The 24,360-nt window shown below is 39.8% G+C and overlaps 1 protein-coding gene across 4 annotated transcripts in view; it reads right to left on the reverse strand.

Moving 5' to 3' along the window:
• Nucleotides 1–24,360, reverse strand: part of LOC124615761 (neurofilament heavy polypeptide-like) — an 87,865-nt gene that overhangs the window by 57,917 nt on the left and 5,588 nt on the right. For all 4 annotated transcript variants that reach the window (XM_047143886.1, XM_047143876.1, XM_047143860.1 and 1 more), the window contains 3 exons: nucleotides 13,137–13,198; nucleotides 10,452–10,654; nucleotides 6,157–6,233 (listed from right to left, as the gene is read on the reverse strand). In XM_047143886.1, the coding sequence (XP_046999842.1) occupies nucleotides 6,157–6,233; nucleotides 10,452–10,654; nucleotides 13,137–13,162 (306 nt within the window). In that variant the 5' untranslated portion in view covers nucleotides 13,163–13,198. The remainder of the gene's footprint in view (nucleotides 1–6,156; nucleotides 6,234–10,451; nucleotides 10,655–13,136; nucleotides 13,199–24,360) is intronic.

A 24,360-nucleotide genomic window follows, 5' to 3' on the forward strand; every position in this document is an offset into this window, starting at 1 on the left:
CGAGCATTGTCTCAGTACAGGCCATTCTATGAATTATCAACATACAAAAATCCTCGCATCGACGAGTTCGTACTGGGACAGTGTTATTAAGGAAGCAGTGGAAATACGTAACTCGACGAATCTTGTAAACAGAGACACGGGCTTTCAGCTTAGTACAGCTTGGGATCCAGCACTGGCCATATTGAAGTCGCTTCGAGCAGAGAGGAATACTATTGGTCATGAGACTGACGATGATTCGCCAGCAACATAAATATTCTGTTGACAACGGGAGAATAATCAAGGCGTCTACGTGGACGCGCAGTTTTGCTTGCGGCTTCCGTCGGAGGTCGCTGGGGCGGCCGATGGCAGCGCAGAGTAACAGCGGCAGCCTCCGCGCTTGCGGCCTCCGACAGAGGTCACTGGGGCGGCCGATGGCAGCGCAGAGCAGCGGCGGCAGCCTCCGCGCGTGCGCCGAAGTATTTGGTTCTACATCCTGTTGGTGGCGTTACTGTCCTTCCAGCTACTAGCTGATATCGTCGCTATTGGCCATCGAATTTGGCGCTTCCACGCATGCACACTTCCTGTCTAAAACTGGCATAAATAGGGGGCCCTGGTCCTGCCTTAGCAGTGTGTTCGTGGCACCTGAAGATGTCGGCCAGTTGCGCTGACGAAATATTGTGGAGTTTGCACTATGACATCAGACGTCTCCCCCGAGAACCATATATACAACATGTCCGTCGGGAAAGCCTCAAGCAACACATTCTTGGATTTGTTTTACTAAGAGGCAGTATGTATATATAACACAGAAGCTCTGGAGGGCACGAAATGAATCTGGACATAATACACAATCAAGAAGCCAGTGTTGTTACATGTACCAGGTGGTCTGATAGAAGGCAGAAACCTCTGCAGTAAAAATAGAGCACTGTTCTAGAAGCCAGTATCTAAAATGTTTGTTGCCAGTGACAGCAGCATCTGCATAGATACTCTTACTGGTCTTGTGTAGAAAGCTCCAATGGCCAAATGTATGCCTCAATGGCAGTGTAAAATGAAAGCTGTGCAGAATAGGAAATGGGACATCTTTAGTCCACTTAGATCAGACAATGGATTGGTATAAACTGAGAATTTTCCGGTTCGCCCCTGTGAAGTAGTGTAGGATATTCAGAGATCAGGTACAGTGTGCTGCTAGATAAGATTATGTGGGAAGACCAAAAGAGTTTCCTATCGAGTGTGAGCCTCAAGAATTTCATGGTTTCGACAAACTGAAGAGCAACAAGACAGAGATAGAAGGTTGGTTGAAGAAACTCCTGATGCCACCAGATGTTCAGAATGACCACTGTATCTGTGGGAAAGTTGAAGCTGTTGTCAATGCTCCACGAGTACAGTAGAGACATTGTTGAAGTTGTCACTTAGGTCAATGCGTCCGTTGAGTGCAGCAGTAGATTGTAAAGACATCGACGAAGAGAGCCTGAGAGGCCCTTCGGGAGACGATCCATTATAGGGTTAACTGCTATGGCAAATAGGGCTACACTCATCACAGAGTCCTCAGGCACCCTGTTCTGAATGAAAGTGTTCAAAAAAGCCGAAACCTCACTTACTGTGGAAAAACAGTCTTAAAAACTCAAAATGGGGCAGGCAGCCTTGGAAACCCCACATGCACACTGTATGGAGGATGCCTGTCCTCCAGCAGGTATCTTAAGCCTTCTCCAAATCAAAAAGCATAGCTACAGTCTAGCATTTAAACAGAAAATTTTTCGTAATATGGGTTGACATGGTGACGAGATGAACTGCAGAATGTTGTTTAAAAATCCACTTGTGCATTTGTTGGCGAACTCCAAGACAAGTCACCATACCAGCTGACCACTGATCTTGCATACCATCACCTTGAAGACACTGCTGATAAAGGAAATTGGACGGCAGCTCGACGGAAGAGGTTTTTCCTTACCTCGTGTGGGTATGGGGATCACAGTGGCTTCACACCAACATCTGGGAAACACGCAATCTGTTCTGATTCGATTATATGTACGAAGAAGAAAGTGCTTGGCATCAAGAAAGAAGTGCCACAACAACTAAATGTGAATATCGTCTGGTCCTGGAGCAGAGGACCGTGACAAGGTGAGAGCACATTCGAGCTCCTCATAGTAAAAGTGGCACTGTAGCATTCACGATTCTGAGGGGGGAAAGTTATCTCTCAAAGCCTCTTCTCTTTCTGAGATATGAAGGCTGGATAATAACAGGCGCAGCTTGAGATCTCAAGTATCAACCCAAGGTGCCAGAAATATCGACAGGATCGACAATGACACTGTTCGCCAGGAATTGGGGGATGTACCCTGTTTCCATCAATTTGACATAGGTTATCCCAAATAATGGAAGTGGGAGAAATTGGTTAAAAGAATTAGTAAAAGAAATCCAACTTTCTTTTTGATATCTCCAATAATGCAACGACACTTTGCACACAACTGTTTATAACAAATACAGTTGTGGGATGGTGTTAGAGAGCACGTTTCTGCACATGAAGCACATTGCACAATCCCTCAGTCCACCATGGGACTGGGACATGTCACAGTAGGAGAAAGTTTTGGGTAATGGAACATTCTGCAGCAGTAAGGATGACATTAGTCAGGTACTCTACCTGATCACACTGTTGTGGAAATTTCGTCAAAGGTTGCATGTGAAGAATAGAGCCTCCAGTCAGCTATACAAAGCTGCCAGTTGATCTTGCACACAGATGGGACGTGAGTTAGCAGGCGAATTATACACGGGAAATGGTCACTCGATGTGTCTGAGAAGACAGACCACTCTTTATGATGGCAGCTGTGCATTACAGAATGAGAGATCCAGATGGGAGAAAGTGTGCATGAAATCTCAAGGAAATGGGCATCCACAAGCGTTGCGAGAAATGAGTGTAAACTGGTTCAGAATATCGGGGGAGGGCCTCTCATGCAGGTTCTCAAAGAGCCCCAATTGAGAACCCCAAATGGAATAGTGAGAATAGCAAACAGGGTTGAGGGAGTTGAGCAGTAAGCTGCAGTAGTCTGCACTGGTGAGACCAGATGATGCACATATGAAGATATTACAAAGACAAAAGCTGTAAATGAGGAGAAAAAGCCGGACGTCAACAGCCTGTAGCTGGGTGTTCAATGAAACGGTTTGGCTATGAATGTCGTCCCAAATGAGCATCACAACTCCATGAGCTGGAGTTCTTCCCTCAGAACAGGAATAGAAATGTGCCGGAGTGAAGTGTAGGAGGTCAAAGCAGCCTTCAGGGCATAATTTCTAACTGGGCAATGTAATCACAAAGCAGCTGTTAAGTCTGTCCTGTGTGATCTCATGCCATGATCGTGCCACTGGAGAAGAGCCATATTAGATGACAGGACATATTTCTCATATAAGGGTCAATTACTTCAGCAGCTACCGAGTGCCAGATTTCGGGTACACCACTACAGGGTTCTGAGGTTAGAGGATCGTCTTCCATTATTTCTTCCGGGATACCATTAACATCCCTAGGTCAGTTAGCTAGCACCAGATAGGAAAATTGTTGGTGATTTGCACTGGTAAAAGGGAAGTCAGCCGGACAGAAATGTCATAGGGTGTCATTGTTTGTTCAACTTCTTAGTACCTCTACATCTGTATGATTTGCTATCTAAGTGCACAAAAAGTCATCTCTGGAGAATTCCTTCTTACATTTATGTTCTGGTAAAGTCAGCCGGACAGAAATGTCATAGGGTGTCATTGTTTGTTCAACTTCTTAGTACCTCTACATCTGTATGATTTGCTATCTAAGTGCACAAAAAGTCATCTCTGGAGAATTCCTTCTTACATTTATGTTCTGGTAGCATCACAAGCGACTTCACCACTGTGGATAAATGGAGTTTTGTGTGCTGAAAAACTTACTGAAGTGGGCAGAGGTGAGAACGCCACCTTAGCACTGGGGAATTTCACCACTGTGGCACTGAACTGGAACTCACAGGTATGCGTGGCTATATTTTTTGTGGGTACTGATGCAGCAACAATATTGAAGTATGCCAGGCTTTCGACCAGCTAACATTTTGTGAGCAACATATGAGGGGTACCTTTTCCTTCACCCAGATCTCCTGGGCTCGCTCATCTAGGTCCACTGGGTATTAGCAGAATGAAGCAGCACAGCTCTCTGTGCAGTTGATGCAGAGGGGAGAAGGAAGCGGACGATCACCCCAATGAACACCCTTGCCACGGATTACACATTTGGCTGTATTTTTACAGAACATGCAAGTATGGTTACAACACTGACACTGGAAGCAGCATATTGGGTTCTGTATGGAGGGTCTGATGGTGACTTCATACCATGCCTTTATCTTCGATAGGAGCTGCTACGTTCAATTAAACATTAAGAGAAGGGTGTGGATAGGCACAAATTCTGCACCACCACTCTTCATAACCCAACAGACTGCGGTTACACACTGATCAAAGTGATAATGTTGTATATATCTCTCTCTGTCGTAGCATCAAGCAGCTGAGTGTATCACGCATCTTTGTCCTCATTCTCTTAGCTGATTGTTCACACCTCCTGAACTACAGACAGAGCAACAAACAAGCAATCAGGAAGGTAACAGCTCATGCAATCATTCCAATACAGCCCAGCCTTTACCAGAAGGTGTGCACATCATTCCCATCAGATTTCATTTATCTTCAGAATCCCCTACTTCGTTTTAACGTGCATACAATATGCCTCCATCTGCTGATCACACACCTCAATTTCTTCCATTGATTGATTGCACTTACAGTTGTCGTGTCTCTTTCCTGGGAACTTGTTGCAAGCTGCCCCGTTTTAATCATTTAGTAAATGTCTATATGGGCTGCAGCTTCTCAGAACAATTGTTCACTGAAATAATTTAGAAAATAAGATGCTGGATTTCTAACTTTGACAACATCTTATTGTTATACGTCTTCTTCACTGTGCTGTGAAATGGATGCTGCTTCAAAACCTTCACCCGAGATGAATGGACCAGAAGAACTTTTCCAGCAGTTTATAACATTTCTCTTTGTAGTTGGCAGCTAATTAGAATCTTGGATGTTGTTATTGCTTAAATAATATATAAATGAAAGGTTTAGCAAAACAGCGATCATATAGGCTCTCACAGATGGCTAAATTGCACAAATAATTTGAATTTATTTTCGATTAATAATAACTCTAAGACACAGTTATATTATCACAGTAATGACAAATCATCATCACAGGATCACATAAAATCAACTGACCATCAGACATGATACAAATGTTGAAACAAATGTTGATATCAGCACTTTGTCAACAGAATTGTCTTAAAAAGGATCAACATCCACAATTGTGGATGCTCTAATGTTTCAGTTTACAACTCCATTAATTTTCAAATAAACTAACAATTTATATTTAAATAAGATGATATATTTAAAGTAGATTTACACCACGAAAACAATCTAACTGAACTGATTTTTATAACACACAGTCCAACACATGCTTCCTGGACACCATCTTAACTAATTACAAGTTTGTCAACTGCCGGTGCCATCCGCTAACTAACTATGGAACTAAACAGCACTGCACCCATCAGAAACCTCCAACCAAAATTGTACAGTGCTTGTTGGAACTTCCCAGTGCTAATCGCAAGGAAATAAACCAGGCAAGAGCAGAAATGCCCAATTGTGCATGCAGGCCCTGAAAGAGTTATGAAATTTTCAGAGGAGGGAAAGAAAATCTCACTGATAGGGATTTCTCTGAAATAGGTCCACTAATAAATTATAACTGCATTGAAGCAGTTCCTCTGCTTTTTCAGTTTCACTTTTACACACACTTTCCTTATTTTCAGTACCTAGTATTTCTAACATATCCCTTGAGACAAAATTTCAAAAGAAAGAGTATTACACCACATACAAAACAAAATTAGCTGAAGGAAAGCAAATTTTCACTTACAGTTTGTGCAACACTCCTACAGTGTTAGGTCTCCACTCTGAATTAGAATCATCCACCACTCATTAAAATTTCTACACTAACACCACAATTTATTGCAGTGCATAATTTTTTTACATGCTTAAATTACAAACAATTTGTTACTAACCTAACAGCAGAACTAAATCATTAACCTGACAGTGACAGGTAACAGTGTTTACAGCTGGAATTCTAGAGGCAATATCTAATAAATCTGCAAGTATTCCAGTACTGACCATTCTGCTGTAACGACGATAAGAGTCATCACCCCTTCCACGACTCGAGTACCTGTCACTTCCATCTCCAACACCACCTAAGAACAAAAGCAAGGATGTTCTAAGCAGGACAAATTTAAATTATTCTTTTCCAAAGAAGTAATACAACAAATATACCAAAGAAACAACTTTTTAAAATTACAGATTCATAGAAGTAACAGAATTCTAAAGCTGAGCAATTTTTGTAGCATACAGGTGAGTTAAAACTATGTGATGACTAGATTTTCTTATTTATATACTACTAGAAACCTTTATTAAAAGACTCGCCATAAGCATTACAATTTCTTTTTAAACAATATTTTACGTTAACCCTCTACTGCACTAGTTTTTTAAAGATGCCAATGTCAATAGAAAAATTTGGGTGTAGGTTCTGACAAAAACAGTTTAAACACAGAAATTTTTGTTTACTTTCAATTTACTCAGCATTTTAGGTTGTTGACCTACACCACAATACATACAATTACCAAGAGGACAATATTTTTATTTACACATATACCTAAACAACTTTATGAAATATATAAATACATGTCCCATATTTTTGCAGTGGCTTGTCTGCATAAAATCTCTATTTGCAGTGAAATATAAATGCACCTCGCATTTCACACACTTTGCTCTGACTATTCCAACGCACGACGGAATCTTTAAGCTCCCTTTCATATCTTTAATAGGCAAATGTTCTACACCATCCAGTTGCATGTCTTTCAAGCAGGATAGCAGCTCGTCCCTTTGCAGTCTTCGAGCTCTCAACAGAACTATGCCTTTCTTGCATCACTTTTCCCACTCTTAACAGCAAACCTTTGCCTAAGGCCTCCTTGAGCTCTGCACCAAGACAAGTGTGCTTCTCCAATGAATTCCACTTGATAATACATCTTTTACGTAAAGAACCAGACTCGCTGCCATCAGACGAAGAATATGAAGAACTATTCTATAGAATCTCTTTGAACGAATTTTGAACCTATGCAAGTCTATCACAGAATACACAGAATCCACACATTCCAAGAAATGATATCTGGGACAAGCAACCTTAACTAATTTCAACTTCCTGTCATGCTTTCTACTTCAGTCCTCAGATTTACTCCCACAAAATTATTGAGCACTGACAAGTCTGTTACATCACTTCACAGCAGAATACTGTATATTTATCACAATTCACTGCTTCATATGTTGCACATAATCCAGATCTCTTCATTCTCTTGTCAGAGTCATACACATTCTTTTAGGCAGTACGTATCTCACAGAGCCTTTTTTTCTTATTTCCATTTCCAAAGCTAAACTACAGAACTGTGTGCAAAAATATATTACAATTTTTGTACTCTGATATTATCTCTACAAAGTCTTGGCACAAAATTTCCACTGGCTCTTATGTCAATAAAATTTTTATTAATACCTTAAGTATGTAGTCGAAGTTGCACACCAAGCAATTCAGATCTGATGTAAAAATAGTTTATAGCACCAACCCTTTTGGTTTCTTCAGGTTGTACTCTTTCACTGAATAGTACACTGTTCATCAAGGATTTTTTTTTTTAAATCAAAGTCTTTTCCCCTCTTCTACAATAAGAATTTCACTTCCAAGAAATGTATGAAACTACTCTTTCAGAAGGCATTTATGAGAAGGTATATGGAGTGTAACAGTCTATTTAGGAATGTTTAGTTCTTTCCAGGACTTCTTACTTGTGCAAGTAAGTTTAAACTTTTTATTCATGTTTGGAGCATTTCATTTTTCTGCAACTACAATGACTTCATTTAACACTGCTGGCATTTCATTCTTTTTCCCCTACTTTTTCTTCGGCAACAATCTCAGAAATAACTATACTGGAAGTTCCAAGAAGAATGCTAGAGTCCAGGCCTCTACTCCACTGAGCTACCCATAACACTTCTTTGACTGTCATCCAATTCTGTATGTTATTTTTTTCCCAGAGTATTCCTAACTGGTGCATAACATCTTCACCACAAAAGCACGAAACTGGAATTGGACACTGTATCTACAATATAATAGTAATAAATAGCATTGTTCTGATCCTACTGAAAATAGAAAGTGTTACTGTGATGTTCACAGCAACAAGACCACAGTGTGGCCACACAGCAACAAACTGAAAATATTCCAGCCTGGATTGCCATTGATTAATTAACAAACAAGAACAATCTATGCTTATGTTAAGCACCAATCTACATCTACAAATATAAATGTTCCCCACTGCATTTTTCAATCTGTACGTGAAGGCTAATCCCAGGAACTACAGCGGGGATTTTAATATGGTTTTCACTATTAGATAGACCATTACATGAGGGGAAGGTTTGCGTATAAAATTACTGCCACACCAGACAAGCAGTCTGGCCAGAGATAATTGGATGCTACCCCCGCAAAGCTGGGGTAGGTCAGAAATACTTTATGAATATAATTTCTGTAAATGTGATTGATAGGCTCGTGCATGTATTTACACACCATTGCAGCAAACATAACACACAGCTCAGATCCATGCAGTCAAACTGCCAGGGTGTATACTCAAAAAGGAAAAAATACTAGATTTTTCCTGGTTTTCTCAGTGAAAAAAATAGAGATTTTTCCCATGTGAAAATACACTGTTTCCCCAGGAGCTGTATAACATATCAATCCTTCGAATGGTAAAGGTTTTATAGATCGGCATAGAACTTGCCGGCACATGAGGAAACGAAAATCCAGCAAAAGAACAGTATATTCTGAAACAATATGTACACTGCATATTTTCATATTAAGAAAGTGTAAATACAAATTCCACCACATACACAGCAAGGTGGCTTCTGAAACACTGAAATCGAGATTGTAATGCACTTTTGTCAGCCAATCATAGCTTACATCACATGGTCTTGTCAGCTAATGATGCCAGACATTCCGAGAATATAAGCATTTGCAAGATTTTTCCTGTGATCTGTTGGAAACTGTAAGTAGCTGTGACATCACGTCCATCACAAAGTATTGCATAGTCTTCATCCTAAAGCCTTTGACATTTTGCTTTCAACAGACACTTGTTTGTGCACTGTACTTTGTTGTTTTAAATGGCTCATTTTCTTTCCGACAAATGTTTTATTTTGGTGTTATTCTCTCATTTCTGTTTTATTGGTGCAGTATTATTCTGCAGCAGTGGGCTAAAGTAAAATACTTTGTTAGGCTATCAGTTCATCAACCAAAAAAATTTAACAAACTAAAACAATGAAAAATTTCTGCAGTTCTAAAAGTTCAGTTTTTTCCCCAGATGTAAAATTCCCAGATTTCTCCCATTGCCCCAGAGCATATACACCCTGTGCGTGTTGCCAAATGGCAATATTATGCATATACGAGCAGTTTGTAACATATAGGAAAACTAGGAGCACTGACTGATCTTTATTTGTATTAGCATAGCTACTTCATCTTAATGACACCAAGACAGTACAGCTCCACTGTTCTGTTCACAGAAATATAGACAATCCATTTGTGCCTGTGCAAAGACTAGTTCTAAAATAGTTTACACCATTTAAAAAATCCACTATATCTACAAATAATTTCTACAATGAAACAAATAATTATTTCTAAATTCAAACCAATATAATAATTTCTACAATGAAACAAAAACAGTATACAAAAAGAACAGAAGTGTTCCTTAACTGGAGTTACTTTGCACAGCAAGAAAGGTTGTTGTAGGGAACAATTATTCAGGGATTCCTACTTAGTTCATGAATAACTACCTTTTCTCAAACACTTTTTGATAAACATAGATAGCTCTACTTCAACATAGTATAAATGACACCCTGTGCTGACAAATTATCGTGAAGTACGCAAAAAAGTATGTTTTTGTATTGTTTTATAAGAATGAAAACTGTGTTTTATATGAAGTTTGCGACACTTATTGCAACAGTGTCTACAGCCACCAAAAGATAAATGACCGATAAAATTTTTACGCAACGGATGAGCAACACCTTTCCTATTTTTTGTTGGGAAAGTGTAGCTTGCAAGAAGTCAAACTTCAGACCGAAGAAGTGGGCCACATTATTAGTACTTCAGTCAAAAGCATGAAAAGTGTAACAGTTATCCAACATGCCATTGCAACTGTTTGTACACAATAGGCTACACACAATATCTTCTTGTGAATTGTCTAATCTGCACTCTACTACATGGAAATTAGGATTCTTGGGCTATTAACTATTTTTCTGGGCATACGAAACCAATCAACTTAAGAACACATTTTCAAACACCTAAAAGTCAATAGCCTTCAATAAAGAATTTCTGAACTTCAATAACTTACCTGAGCCATATCTACTGCGAGAATCAAAACTGGGCGAAGAATGTTCCTTGTACCAATTGAATCTTCCTCGTGATGGACCCGAAAAGCCACCTCTACCTGTACCACGTCCAGTAGAACCCCATGAACTTTCACCACCTCCACGGCCACCACGTGATCCACCACGGCCACCAAAACCACGTCCTCTTGTCATTCCAGATGGTGCACTACCAAAAGTCCAAAAGTGCATTATTTCTGCAGCTACAGCAAACAGATAGTGGAGAAACTCAAAAAGTTATAATAAACTGAATTCATGAACCAGTACGACAAGTGAGAGCATCATTTCATTACAAATAGAAAAACACCAAACTGTAGTAACAAAGAAGTACCATTAACACTGAAATATGAACCATTCATTCACTGACCGACACACAGGTTGCAATGTAAGGGGGGGAGAAGGGAGCTTGTGCTTGTCTACGTTCTGCAGAGTTGGATTATCAGAAATATAATAAGTTCCAAGAGCCCATAGCGACAAATTATGGAAGATAAAGAAAATTTTCCACTTGTTTGCGTATCAAGGTCTTTCCTTAAGAACAGTAAGACCCGCCTTTTTAGTCTGTTTAGCCCCACTGTAACAACCACCTCTAACATTGCATATCTTCTATGGTTCACCTGTACTCTATCTTAATCCACGCATTAATTCGCAATACTCTTTTATAATATCAACTTATTGCTGACCTTTTAACTTACTTAATGTTGCTGCTCCAAAGGTACACTATCATCAGAAGTATCCAGACACCTGGCTGAAAATTACAAATTTGTGGTGCCCTACACCAGTAATTCTGGAATTGCCCCCCCCCCCCAACTGCTCTTCAACAGTGGAAAGCAAGAAGTAGTTTAGTTCATCAATGTAGGCCCGTGCTGTGATAATGCCATGCAGAACAAGGGGTGCAAACCCCCTCCATGAAAAACACGACCTCACCGCAACACCACTGCCTCTGAATTTTGTTGTTGGCACTACACACTCTGGCAAATGACATTCAGTGGGCATTCGCCACACCCACACCATGCCATTGGATCGCCACATTGTGTACTGTAATTCATCACGCCACACAACATTTTTCCACTGTTCAATCATCCAATGTTTATGCTCCTTACACCAAACAAGTTCTCGTTTAGCATTTACCAGCATGACGTGTGGCTTATGAGCAGCCGCTCGACCATGAAATCAAAGTTTTCTCACCTCCCGCTTAACTGTCTTAGTACTTGCAGTGGATCCTGATGCAGTTTGGAATTCCTGTGTGATAGTCTGGATAGACGTCTGCCTATTACACATTATGACCCTCTTCAACTGTTAGTGGTCTCCGTCAGTCAACAGACTTGTACACTTTTGTGCTGTTCAAGTCCCTTCATGTTTCCACTTCACTACCACACTGGGAACAATGAACCTAGAGATGTTTAGGAGTGTGGAAATCTTAAGTACAAATGTATGACCCAAGTGACACCCAATCACCTGACCACGTTCGAAGTCCGTGAGTTCAGCGGAGTGCCCCATACTGCTCTCTAACAATGTCTAATGGCTACTGAGGTGCTGATATGGAGGTACCTGGCAGTAGGTGGCAGCACAATGCACATAATATGAAAAACTTATGTTTTGGGGGGTGTCTGGGCACTTTTAGATCACCTAGTGTATTTCATTAACATATCCAGATTCATCACCTAGCACATGAACATTTGATACCCACAAAAATGTCCTGTTTTTAGGTCTAAATTTGTTATAAGTTCAACAACATTTTAGTTACAGTAAATTATGAAATGCCCAAGAGTTTACACCACAGGTCTCTGTGTAAAGAATTTGCACTACACAAGCAAATGATGTAGACAACCACAAAAATAACTCTTCCACTGCTCGTGGTAGATTATGTGTCAGATTCTGCAATTACTGTACATCAGGTACCTTAGTGTGATTTGAAGATAGACCCACAAGGTCTAGAATTTAGTAAGAAAAGACCTCTAAGCTTCAAAATCTATTGCTATTAACATTTTACAGGATGCAACAAACAATGAAGACACAGTACAGTAATGCATCTTCAGCTTATAGAGTGATGTAAACACCTATAACAAAGAGAACGGTACTTATCAGATCAAAGAAAATTAAGCAATCAATTCAAGCCAGATGAAGCACATGGAAATGGAAGGGTACCCGTATAAATACTTCGTCTCTTACCCAAGAATCCCTCCAGCAGGTAAACTGTTTTGCCATCTAAAATATTTAGTGGGCCCAGTTCAAGTACAAATAGCTACTTCAGTAGAAGGGTTCACTTTCAAATCATACCAGCCAGGTCACTTTTTGTTGCTTACATGCTGAAGAATTACATTACCATCTCAAAAATTATGGAAAGAAAATTGGAGGTAGTATGACAAAATATGAGAAAGGGGAGTTAGAAACAGGGTAAATAAACAGGTATATGTGGAAGAAAGCAACAAAATGTGGAGATTGACAATATGAGAATTGTGAAGTCACAGAAGGTGATTGGACTGCTCTCCACGTGGTAGTTCATGGAGGGGGAAAGGGGGAGAGAATGCAACTTACCAACACTAGTTGGTAAGCTAGTGTCCACTTTAAGCATTGTTACTTATGAATTATAATAGCAGCTTTTTTCTGTAAGTTACATGAACTGAAAAAAGTTTTCAAAATGTGCCACTCACCTCTGCCTATAGTTGCTGTAGCTCATCTTGGAATGGCTAGTGCAATCAAAACCGTCAATTAGCTGAAACAAAAACAGTATTTCAAATGACATAACAAGGAAATGAAACACTGTGACAAGCAAAGAGTACACACATCTAAAAAAACAAATGAGGAAAAGTGTCAATTGGCAAAGCAGGTATGGCTAGAGGAAAAATGCAAAGTTGTCGATCTATGCATGGCGATGGAAAAGATAGATGCCATCTATGGAAAAATTCAAAATCTTTTGGAGAAAGAAGCAGCTGTATGAGCATGAAGAGCTCAGATGGCAAGTTAATAACAAGATCAGAAAGGAACGCAAAGGGGGAAAGAATATATAGGAATAGTATACAAAGGAAAGGCTGTTATATACCGTGTTTACTTGAATCTAAGCCACACTCGATTCTAAGCCACACCTGAAAAATGAGACTCGAAATAAAAGGAAAACAAATGTTTCCCGAATCCAAGCCGCACCTGAAATTTGAGACACGAAATTCTAGGGGAGACAAAAGTTTTAGGCCGCACCTCCAAATCGAAACACAGTTGATCCATTGTAATATGAGACACAATTTAGGTCAAATGAATGACGATACAGCTACAGTAGTTTGGTAGGAGTCTTAAGCTCAGCAGTTAAGCTTTACGAGGTAGCCATTCCTATGTGTCAAGTGCTCCGTCCGTAGTTATACGGGTACCCTTCCTTTTCCACGTGATCCGTCTGGTTTGAATTGATTGCTTAATTTTCTTTGATCTGATATGGGCCGTTCTCATTGTTATAGGTGTTTACATCAGTCTAAGCTGAAGATGCATTACTGTACTGTGTCTTGCATCGTTTGTTGCATTCTGATAATGAGTGTTTACGGCCTGTCGCCGCTCGCGGCATGGCTTGCTTTTGTGCGTACTACCGCAGCTTTATATACGAGGGTTGCCCAGTAAATAATGCCCCATATTTTTTTTCTCCAGAAGTATTTATTCCACAACAATCAAATTTACATATGTGAAAGACTGATGTTTTGTCTACTTGCTTTATTTTTCCACATAATCTCCTTCAAGTTCGACGGCCTTTTTCCAGCGAGACACAAGAGCGTGTATTCCCTGCCGGTAAAAATCTGTACTCTGCCTACGGAGCCAGGTTGTCACTTCGTGAATCACTTCTTCGTCATCGGCAAAACGTCTTCCACGAATGAAATTCTTCATTGGCCCAAACAAGTGAAAGTCTGAAGGAGCCAAATCGGGGCTGTAGGGTGGATGGGGTAACACTATCCAACCCACTTTCGCGATGTGTTCACAAGTCCTCAAACTTGTGTGAGGACGAGCGTTATCATGCTGAATCAAAACATCCTGTGGGTTAACATGACGCCCAAGGCGCCGGAAGCGCTGCTTAAGTTTGTCTAATGTTTTGACATAAGCCTCTGTCGAGTCGTAATGCGTCGATCCCGTCGAATGAGAACATCAGCCCACTGCAACATGTCAGGCGTGACAGCCGTGGGAGGCCTTCCCGACCGCGGCAAATCTCGGAGCTCCGCAGCACCGCCCTCTGATGCTTTCACCCTCTGTGCCCAGCGACCAACAGTACTCCTATCGACTGCAGATGTTCCGTAGACTTTGCACAAGCGTTTATGAATATTGTCCACGGTTTCTTCCTCTGCTACGAGAAATTCAATCACTGCACGTTGTTTATGACGGATGTCACCTGCAGACGCCATTTTAGAACATTCCTACACCACCGCTCTCTGTCAGAGGAAATTGAAACTTTGCGTACACACGCGGGAAACTTCAAATAACTCGCACCTAAAGTGTCACATTTCTAATATTTTTTATTTCGGAGAAAAAAAATATGGGGCATTATTTACTGGGCAACCCTCGTATATGTATAAAATAGAGGGAAACATTCCACGCAGGAAAAATATATTTAAAAACAAAGATGATGTGACTTACCAAATGAAAGTGCTGGCAGGTCGACAGACACACAAACAAACACAAACATACACACAAAATTCAAGCTTTCGCAACAAACTGTTGCCTCATCAGGAAAGAGGGAAGGAAAGGGAAAGACGAAAGGATGTGGGTTTTAAGGGAGAGGGTAAGGAGTCATTCCAATCCCGGGAGCGGAAAGACTTACCTTAGGGGGGAAAAAGGACAGGTATACACACACACACACACACACACACACACACACACACACACACATCCATCCACAAGCAGACGTATTTAAAGACAAAGAGTTTGGGCAGAGATGTCAGTCGAGGCAGAAGTGCAGAGGCAAAGATGTTGTTGAATGACAGGTGAAGTACGAGTGGCGGCAACTTGAAATTAGCGGAGATTGAGGCCTGGTGGATAACGGGAAGAGAGGATATACTGAAGGGCAAGTTCCCATCTCCGGAGTTCTGATAGGTTGGTGTTAGTTGGAATTATCCAGATAACCCGGACGGTGTAACACTGTGCCAAGATGTGCTGGCCGTGCACCAAGGCATGTTTAGCCACAGGGTGATCCTCATTACCAACAAACACTGTCTGCCTGTGTCCATTCATGCGAATGGACAGTTTGTTGCTGGTCATTCCCACATAGAATGCGTCACAGTGTAGGCAGGTCAGTTGGTAGATCACGTGGGTGCTTTCACATGTGGCTCTGCCTTTGATCGTGTACACCTTCCGGGTTGCAGGACTGGAGTAGGTGGTGGGAGGGTGCATGGGACAGGTTTTACACTGGGGGCGGTTACAAGGGTAGGAGCCAGAGGGTAGGGAAGGTGGTTTGGGGATTTCATAGGGATGAACTAAGAGGTTACGAAGGTTCGGTGGACGGCGGAAAGACACTCTTGGTGGAGTGGGGAGGATTTCATGAAGGATGGATCTCATTTCATATATATGAGAGATGAATCGTCTCATTAGCGAAACAATGGCAAGAGACTGCTACTTGTTGCTACTTACACTGCCGCTTTCTTTGATAATGATCAACAAGAACCAAATAATAGACTGCAGAATGATTGAAAATGTTCTGAACAGGAGCTTAGCGAAAATTTTTCTCCGTTTGAAAATCTTTGCAGACGCCTCTTTCGTACATTACATTCTGCACAGAAATTAGAGTCCTCTTAGATTTAAAAATCTAGTCAATTGCCGTGCTTCATTTCTGACTATCACTATTACGCATAAGAATAATACGAATATAAACATGACATGGAATGTATATTCTTCCGCGTTTGCTGTTGTCTCACTAGTTTCGTAGTTTATTAGACAGACAGAATTTAAATGAGATAGCAGCAAACATGAAAGAATAAATGGCAAAATGTTTATATTGGCATATTCTTATGGTGAAGAGGATAGTGCGTGTGATTCACAATTCCTAGAAGTTCCTATTAGCAACCATCTCTTCTCACAGGTATGAAAAAATTCAGAATGTAGAGTAGGCCATATTGACAAACATCCCTAACAGTCTTGCCAGTCGGATTTTCGTAGTGCATTGAAACGTTGCAACATTCGAAGATGAACAATACAGAATTTGTATTTACTTCAATGGATAATGTATGAAAATGCATTGGTCGAAATTTGGGGCAGAGGATAAAAAGCTCGTCTTCACCTATTTTTTATTAATTTATTTACGGACGCAGAGGTTTTGGCGCCAGTATGTATCTTTGCACCTGCAAAGCATGCCTGTGTAGCGCTACATATATTTGACGGCATAAGTTAGTTGTGGCGGCACCTACCAACATTTTTCAGAAATTACGCTTACTTTGCACTCGATTCTAAGCCGGAGGCTTTTTTTTTATTACAAAAACCGGAAAAAAGTGCGGCTTAGATTCGAGTAAATACGGTAAACATAAGAGGAAATGAAGATGAGATGGGAAAGATGTGACAACCTCAAAGAGCACAGTAATACCTTTCAAGACACAATTCACACAAGACTACTTCGAAGGGTACACTCAAAACAATTTTCTGCATGCCTCACAAATAAACTAATAGAGAACAACATCCAAAAACCTGAACTTTTTATGACAATTGTAGCTTTAAATGCTTTTTGTAACAAGTTTTGGGCTTACCAAAAGCTGCAATTTGACACTTCTACATTGAAAAGCTGCAATTTGACACTTCTACATTGACCTGCGCCCTTATTTCAGGTGTATGCAATACATTTACCCTATTGCCACCCATTACACCATATATAACAAACAGTATGTGAAATATTAAGACTCCAGATATGAGACTAACAGGGAAACTGTGAGAAGCAGGTGGTTCTGGGCAGAGAGAAACCCAATATCTGACACCATTCACAACGAATATTTATCATAAATCAAGTAAATAGAATTCTCAACATTCAACAAAAATGAAAAACACCGGTATCACAAATTCTGCTTACTTACATAGTTCAAACGAATGCCTTGGTACAAGGAACCCACACACAACTGATATCACGAATTTCACTTGACCTATAGAAGCTACTGTGAACCTACCATGGACCCCCACACAATTCCAAAACTTGATGCCTAAATGTCACTTGATCTATACAGCAGCTAAAACAAAGCCCACAAAACAAACACACTCAAACTGTCAAATACATTATCCGTACCTTCACTAAACCTATCTGTATAAAGCAAAGTCCACAGCCCTACTAACCAAAACTCATAACTAATAACAAAAATTGGGTCTAGTGTAGCAGGGGATACAACCCGTCGGCTTTGAACAACGACGTCATTCCTTAGTTATGTTTTAGTTTAGATTTTTTATTGATTGCTTAATAAAGTAGGATCAGTTTATTCGATCTCGTGAGATTTTTTTTAAAAAAGCCAAAAAACACTTATCAGCTACTGAAGGGAGCTACAACACTAAGAAGAATCACTTCTCGGCTTTTGACAAGATCAATGTTTATCTCTCTCGCATTCCTTTGTTTCTCAACATTCTCCTCAGCTCTTTCATCTTTGTAATACATGCTCTCTGGCGACTTGTGACGTCATTGTTCAAAGCTGACGGGTTGTATCCCCTGCTACACTAGACCCCAAAAATTTAACCTAATAATGGTAAACCAATATCCAACATACCTACCAACCACAACCCAACACTATTATCAAACATTAACAAGAAAAACACCAAAATTCATGGAACTTACATTAACAAGAAAAACCCCAAAATTCATGAAACTTACACCAATTTTGATATACACAAGCAACTATTAACCCACATACCATACATTATACAACAAACAAAACAACGTATTACTTATCAACCAAATTCATCACAAATTTGAGTCTCCCTCCACATACGTACACTAAAAAATAAAATCTTCAGCAATCAGACAAAATAACGAAGAATTTTTATCATGAACACCATATTTTTGCCCAATTTTTTGTCACACCCATAACTGAAAAAAGAAAAATCCAACAATATGAAACACACAGCATTAATAATACCAAACAAGCACTAACCCTTTACACACACACACACACACACACACACACACACTGCACAAAATCATACTAATTCACCACAAGCCAGCACAAGTTCTTCATAGAAAGCTAACACACATAAAACAACAATGACAATTCACTAAGATACCTAACAAAGAAGTTCAAAACAAAGATCTAACTCATAAAAGCACCACAGAACACCACAACATTCTATATACAAACAGTTCGATTCAAAAATACACCACCATGATCACGTACAACACAGTTGTGTCACTAGTCAAAGCAGACAGGTGGAATCCAAACTTCTAATTGACTACATCCCTTGAAAACTGGTGCACTGAATTTTATATTGGAAATCTACACCATCCAAAATACTGAATTAGTTAATCAACTCTCACAGATTAACTATATCAATGTGCTGTCACACTATACCCAGGCAGGTGAAACATGTCACTTGACAGCTCGTATGTGGTTGGCTACACTGTGATTGCGAGGTTGCAATAGCTGCCACCGCACAAGCCCACAATTCCAAAGTACATTTTGTAAATGTAAGCTACAATCAACATTTATATGTAAGTGCAACAAAGTACGTTTTTCTAACAATGGAGAGAACGACAATGGAGAGGAAGCGTTTGATAGTATATTAAACCGGGAAATAACACCTGAAGTTAATGACAATATCTATGAAAAGTCGTCCATATTGTTACAGTAATAACTGCATCTACCGAATAATATGCTATTCACACTCATAGAAAGAAATAAAGAACACACACAGCCCACCCGATTGCAGAGAGAAAAAAAGAATCTTGTATACATTTACACTAACCAGTTTATGATGTCAATGGTGTAATTCCATACAGTTCTCCTTCACTGTCATCAGAACCGGCGCCAAAACCGTTGTCGTCGTCATGATTAAGAGAAATCATTAACTGTTCGTTTTAATTTATAATGCCATCTATAGTCTGTGCTTCTCTTATCAGTTTAGAAATATGGTCTACTTTTTTCCTCCACGAGGTAGCGTCTACCATAGCAAGACCTTCACGTAGCAGTCTTTCCACCTCTGTTATAGTAAAAGTATTCTTGTTACTTCTAATGTACGCCTTGACTTCACTTCAAACCAATTCAACTGGATTAAAATGACAGTGATAAGGCAGTAGCCTAATTACCAAGTGACCCTGTTCGCTTGCAATTTCACCTACAACATATTAAGGCGTCACAGGCTTATTTTGATTCACGAGCGAGTATAACAGCAGTTTTATCATGCTCATGTCCGCAGCAATGTCTCTCACCTGCAACCACTGCACCATAGTTTCTTTACCGTCACTAGTGGTGGAAGCTTGATCTAAAATCACAGAATGGTGCGGAGCATTGTCCATCACAAAAACTGTTCGAACACTTAACTGGAGCAACAAATTTTTAAACCACTGTAGAAATCATGGGTGGTCCATATCCGCATAATAGTCACAATTTTTTTTCCAATCGAAAAACTGCAAGTCCTTCAGACACAAAGCTGTTTGAAGATCCTGCATGGGCCACAATCATGATCCTCTTCCTGTTGACTGATGACTGCTGCTATTCAGAATATCATCTGACCAGCATTTCTCAACTGATTCTCCAGCGTTGACCCAGGTTTCGCCTAACCATATGACTGAGTGTATGTCCTTTCCTACAATTTTGTGTAAGACAATGGTTCGAGCTGCCACAACATGAGGTTTTTCTAGTAACAGTTTTCGCCCATCTAACTTTTTAAAACGGAAGACCATACTTTTTAATATCATCTTCAGTGACGTTTTCCCCCTGAGAAAAGTTCACTTTCTTTTAAAGAAATTAGCACTGGAGTGCCCCAGGGAAGTGTGGTAGGTCTGCTGTTGTTTTCTATCTACATAAATGATCTTTTGGATAGGGTGGATAGCAATGTGCGGCTGTTTGCTGATGATGCTGTGCTGTACGGGAAGGTGTCCTCGTTGAGTGACTGTAGGATGATACAAGAGGACTTGGACAGGATTTGTGATTGGTGTAAAGAATGGCAGCTAACTCTAAATATAGATTAATGTAAATTAATGCAGATGAATAGGAAAAAGAATCCCGTAATGTTTGAATACTCCATTAGTAGTGTAGCACTTGACACAGTCACGTCAATTAAATTGGGCGTAATATTGCAAAGTGATATGAAGTGGGACAAGCATTTAATGACAGTTGTGGGGAAGGTGGATAGTCATCTTCAGTGCATTGGTAGAATTTTGGGAAGATGTGGTTCATATGTAAAGGATACCGCTTATAAAACACTAATACGACCTATTCTTGAGTACTGCTTGAGCGTTTGGGATCCCTATCAGGTCGGATTGAGGGAGGACATAGAAGCAATTCAGAGGCAGGCTGCTAGATTTGTTACTGCTAGGTTTGATCATCACGCGAGTGTTACGGAAATGCTTCAGTAACTCGGGTGGGAGTCTCTGGAGGAAAGGAGGCGTTCTTTTCGTGAATCGCTACTGAGGAAATTTATAGAACCAGCATTTGAGGCTGACTGCAGTACAATTTTACTGCCACCAACTTATATTTTGCGGAAAGACCACAAAGATAAGAGAGATTAGGGCTCATACAGAGGCAGATAGGCTGTCATTTTTCCCTCGTTCTGTTTGGGAGTGGAACAGGGAGAGAAGATGCTAGTTGTGGTAAGAGGTACCCTCCGCCACACACCATATGGTGGATTGTGGAGTATGTATGTAGGTGTCAGAAAATGAGATGATAGCATACAGAAGGATGGGACACTGATGGAGAGCACCATCCTCACATGCTTTCTTGGCAACTTTGTCAGCATGTCATTTCCCTGTGTCCTGATGTGGCCAGGTACCCATCAAAAGATCACCTTGTCAGTGTTGTAGCCACTGTAAGGAGTCATGGATGAGCTGAATCAACTGGTCTACTGGATACATTTGGTGAAGTGCTTGTAGTGCACTAAGCAAGTGCGAACAGACAAGACTCCTTGTATGACATATGTGAACCATCTCCAGTGCCATCAGAATACCATATAATTCCACATCGTAACTTGTAAATTGTTCTGGAAGACACATTTTTAAAAACCGTGTCAGGGAAAACAGCAGAACAACCAAGGACATTCTCTTGCTGGGATTCATTTGTACAAACACCGATAACACCGTGGTGAGTATGTAAATAGATGAAAGTAAACAATATGATGACAATAAGATGATGTTCATGGTGTTCTTTAAAATCACCTACACTACAGATCAGCCCGTCACAACCACATTTTTAGTGCCACATTCATTGGCTTTGCAAACTGAATCAAACTTACCTCCCAACCTAGCCCACACCTCTGACAAAGCTACAGATGTATCATAACAACCAGCTTTATTTTTTGCATCATGTCAGTTGGCTTCACCTACTAACAACAAATCTGAATATATACAAAAAAAAATTACATGACAGCTATCATTAATATTCGTCACCAGCCAAAGCCGACACCACTTATCAAATGTTCCTTTCAATTTGTAAAACTTGTCAATCCGTTGAATGGTAAAGGTTTTATACACCAATGTCGAACTTCTGCCACTTCAGGGAACAAAAGTAAGAAAAAACATCTTTTTGGAAAGCTCTACGATGTGCAGCAACATGTCCACTTATTTCCGTGTTTCAAAAGTATAAATACAAATCCCACTAAATACAGCACGGTAACTTCTGAAGTATTGAAATCTAAATTGCGATTCTCTTCTGTCAGCCAATCATAGCTCATGTCGCATGATCTTGCCAGCCAATGACAGAATATCCAGAGCAAAGGACATGTGATATAGTCAGCCAATAGCTGCTATGCTATAGCTAGCATAACCACATAAATAGAAATCAATGCTTTAAATTAATATACATGCAACATAGCTACAAGAAAAGCCAAGCTGCTACATATAATATTGGTCTATTTTGGCGTATATTACCCTTTAAGATACGTCAAATACAAATGTGCCAGTAAAATTTTAAGCATAACATAAACAGCTGGGCTTTAAAGCCTATGTGGCTGGTCCTAAAACTGAAGTTCTGAAAGGCTCTAACACTCTGATTTACGAAATTCATTGCACATTCTCACATGTAACAATTCATCTTGTGTGAAAGGACATTTACTTTAAGTAACACTTCTGAACCACCATTCATTCACAATATTTTCCTGTGACCTGGCACAAACGTAAATGACAGTGAAATCACACTCATCAAAAGCAGTTTGTTGTTAGAAAGTATCACTGTCTTCATCCTATAGTCGTTGATATTCTGTCAGCAGATGTATATGCACTTTTTGTTATATATGACATTTTCTTTGCAACCAAAATTTTTTCCTTAGTTATTCTTTTACGTTTTACTTCCGCAGTATTATTCTGCAGTAGTAGGCTAAAGTAAAATTTATTGTTGATCGTTTCTTACCAGTCAAAAATACGAAAAATTAACTGAAAACTACAGTAACGAAAAATTTCTAGAATTCTAAAAATTCCAGGGTTTTTCTCAAAATTTTTTTCTGCACGGAAAAATTCCAGCTTTACTCCTTGTGCATATATACTCCATCATATTATTTTATAACAGTAGGTATTGTAGACTGTGGTGGTCAAATTAAAAACAAAAATCTGTGACTGATGGAAAATTTTTCATCTCAACTTACAGTTCTGCTAGATGTGGGTTCTTGATATCATGGGCTTTGCTTTACCAACATAGTTCAAGTGAACTCTGCAACACTGGTTTTCATTGTTGTGTTGGCACTTTTTGGTATCATTTTTCTTTTTGAGTTATATAGCTATACATATCCCACAAAATTTGTAATATCAGTTCTTCGTGCATGCACATGTGTGTTTTTCTTTGGGGAGGGAGGGGGGGGGGCTCTGGTATTGCTATTTTTTATTGAGCTGTATAAGTCAAATGAAATATTCGATTTCAATTGTGTTTTTCTATTTTCTTTTCCGATTTATTCTCAAGGATTTCAGGTTATTTTTCTGTTTTGTTTTGGATTGGTGATATTCTTACTGAATATTAAGCTTGTCACCAACCTAAACCTGCTACTTCCCATAGCTGTCCAGTTGGATTCATTTTATTTACGGAGTGAAATATTTTACACTGTTTATATCTTTTTTGCAGATGTGTTTACTGGCATTATAATCACCTTGTAAATGCTGGAAACGGATGTCAACTTTTTGCCAGCACAGGTCAAAGCAGACCAGCAGAATCTGACTTCATTTGAGATACAGGAAGACAAGTTGTTGCATTTCAATATTTTCCATTTTGCTATGGCTTTTCATGGAATTACCCAGCTTGCAGCTGGATGTTTCACACCATCCAACAAGATAAACTGTTAAGGCAACATTCACATTGCCTCCCGTCCTCACTACTGTGCAAGTATTTCCACACTTCACCACTGTGCCAACATTTGATAGTGTTTCCAAAAACGAAAAGGGGTAAATGTTAAACAACTGCATTTTTCACAGCTTGTACAAATGCAAACCTTTAATCTGGGCCTCGTTTATTGTGTAGATTTTCTGAATTTTGTTTTCAGATGGAGGACTGCTTTAACACATTCTAATTGGACCAAAGTGATTGCTGCAGTCCCCCAGAAGTTTTACACTTTTTCGAGTTTGTTTGGCTCCTACTTGTAAGATGCAGAAAAGCATATTACTGTGTTTCACAAATAATATCAGCCATTTCAAAACCATCATCGTCAACATCAGAACCAGATTCTTGAAACATGACTAGAATATGTCAGTCGAGCTGTGCCCCGTCTTATGACAAACATTTGCAGTTCAGGCCACTATGAAAAAACACTAACAAAAAA

The sequence above is a fragment of the Schistocerca americana genome, chromosome 1, assembly GCF_021461395.2.
Source record: "Schistocerca americana isolate TAMUIC-IGC-003095 chromosome 1, iqSchAmer2.1, whole genome shotgun sequence".
NCBI classification, from domain to species: Eukaryota; Metazoa; Arthropoda; class Insecta; order Orthoptera; family Acrididae; genus Schistocerca; species Schistocerca americana.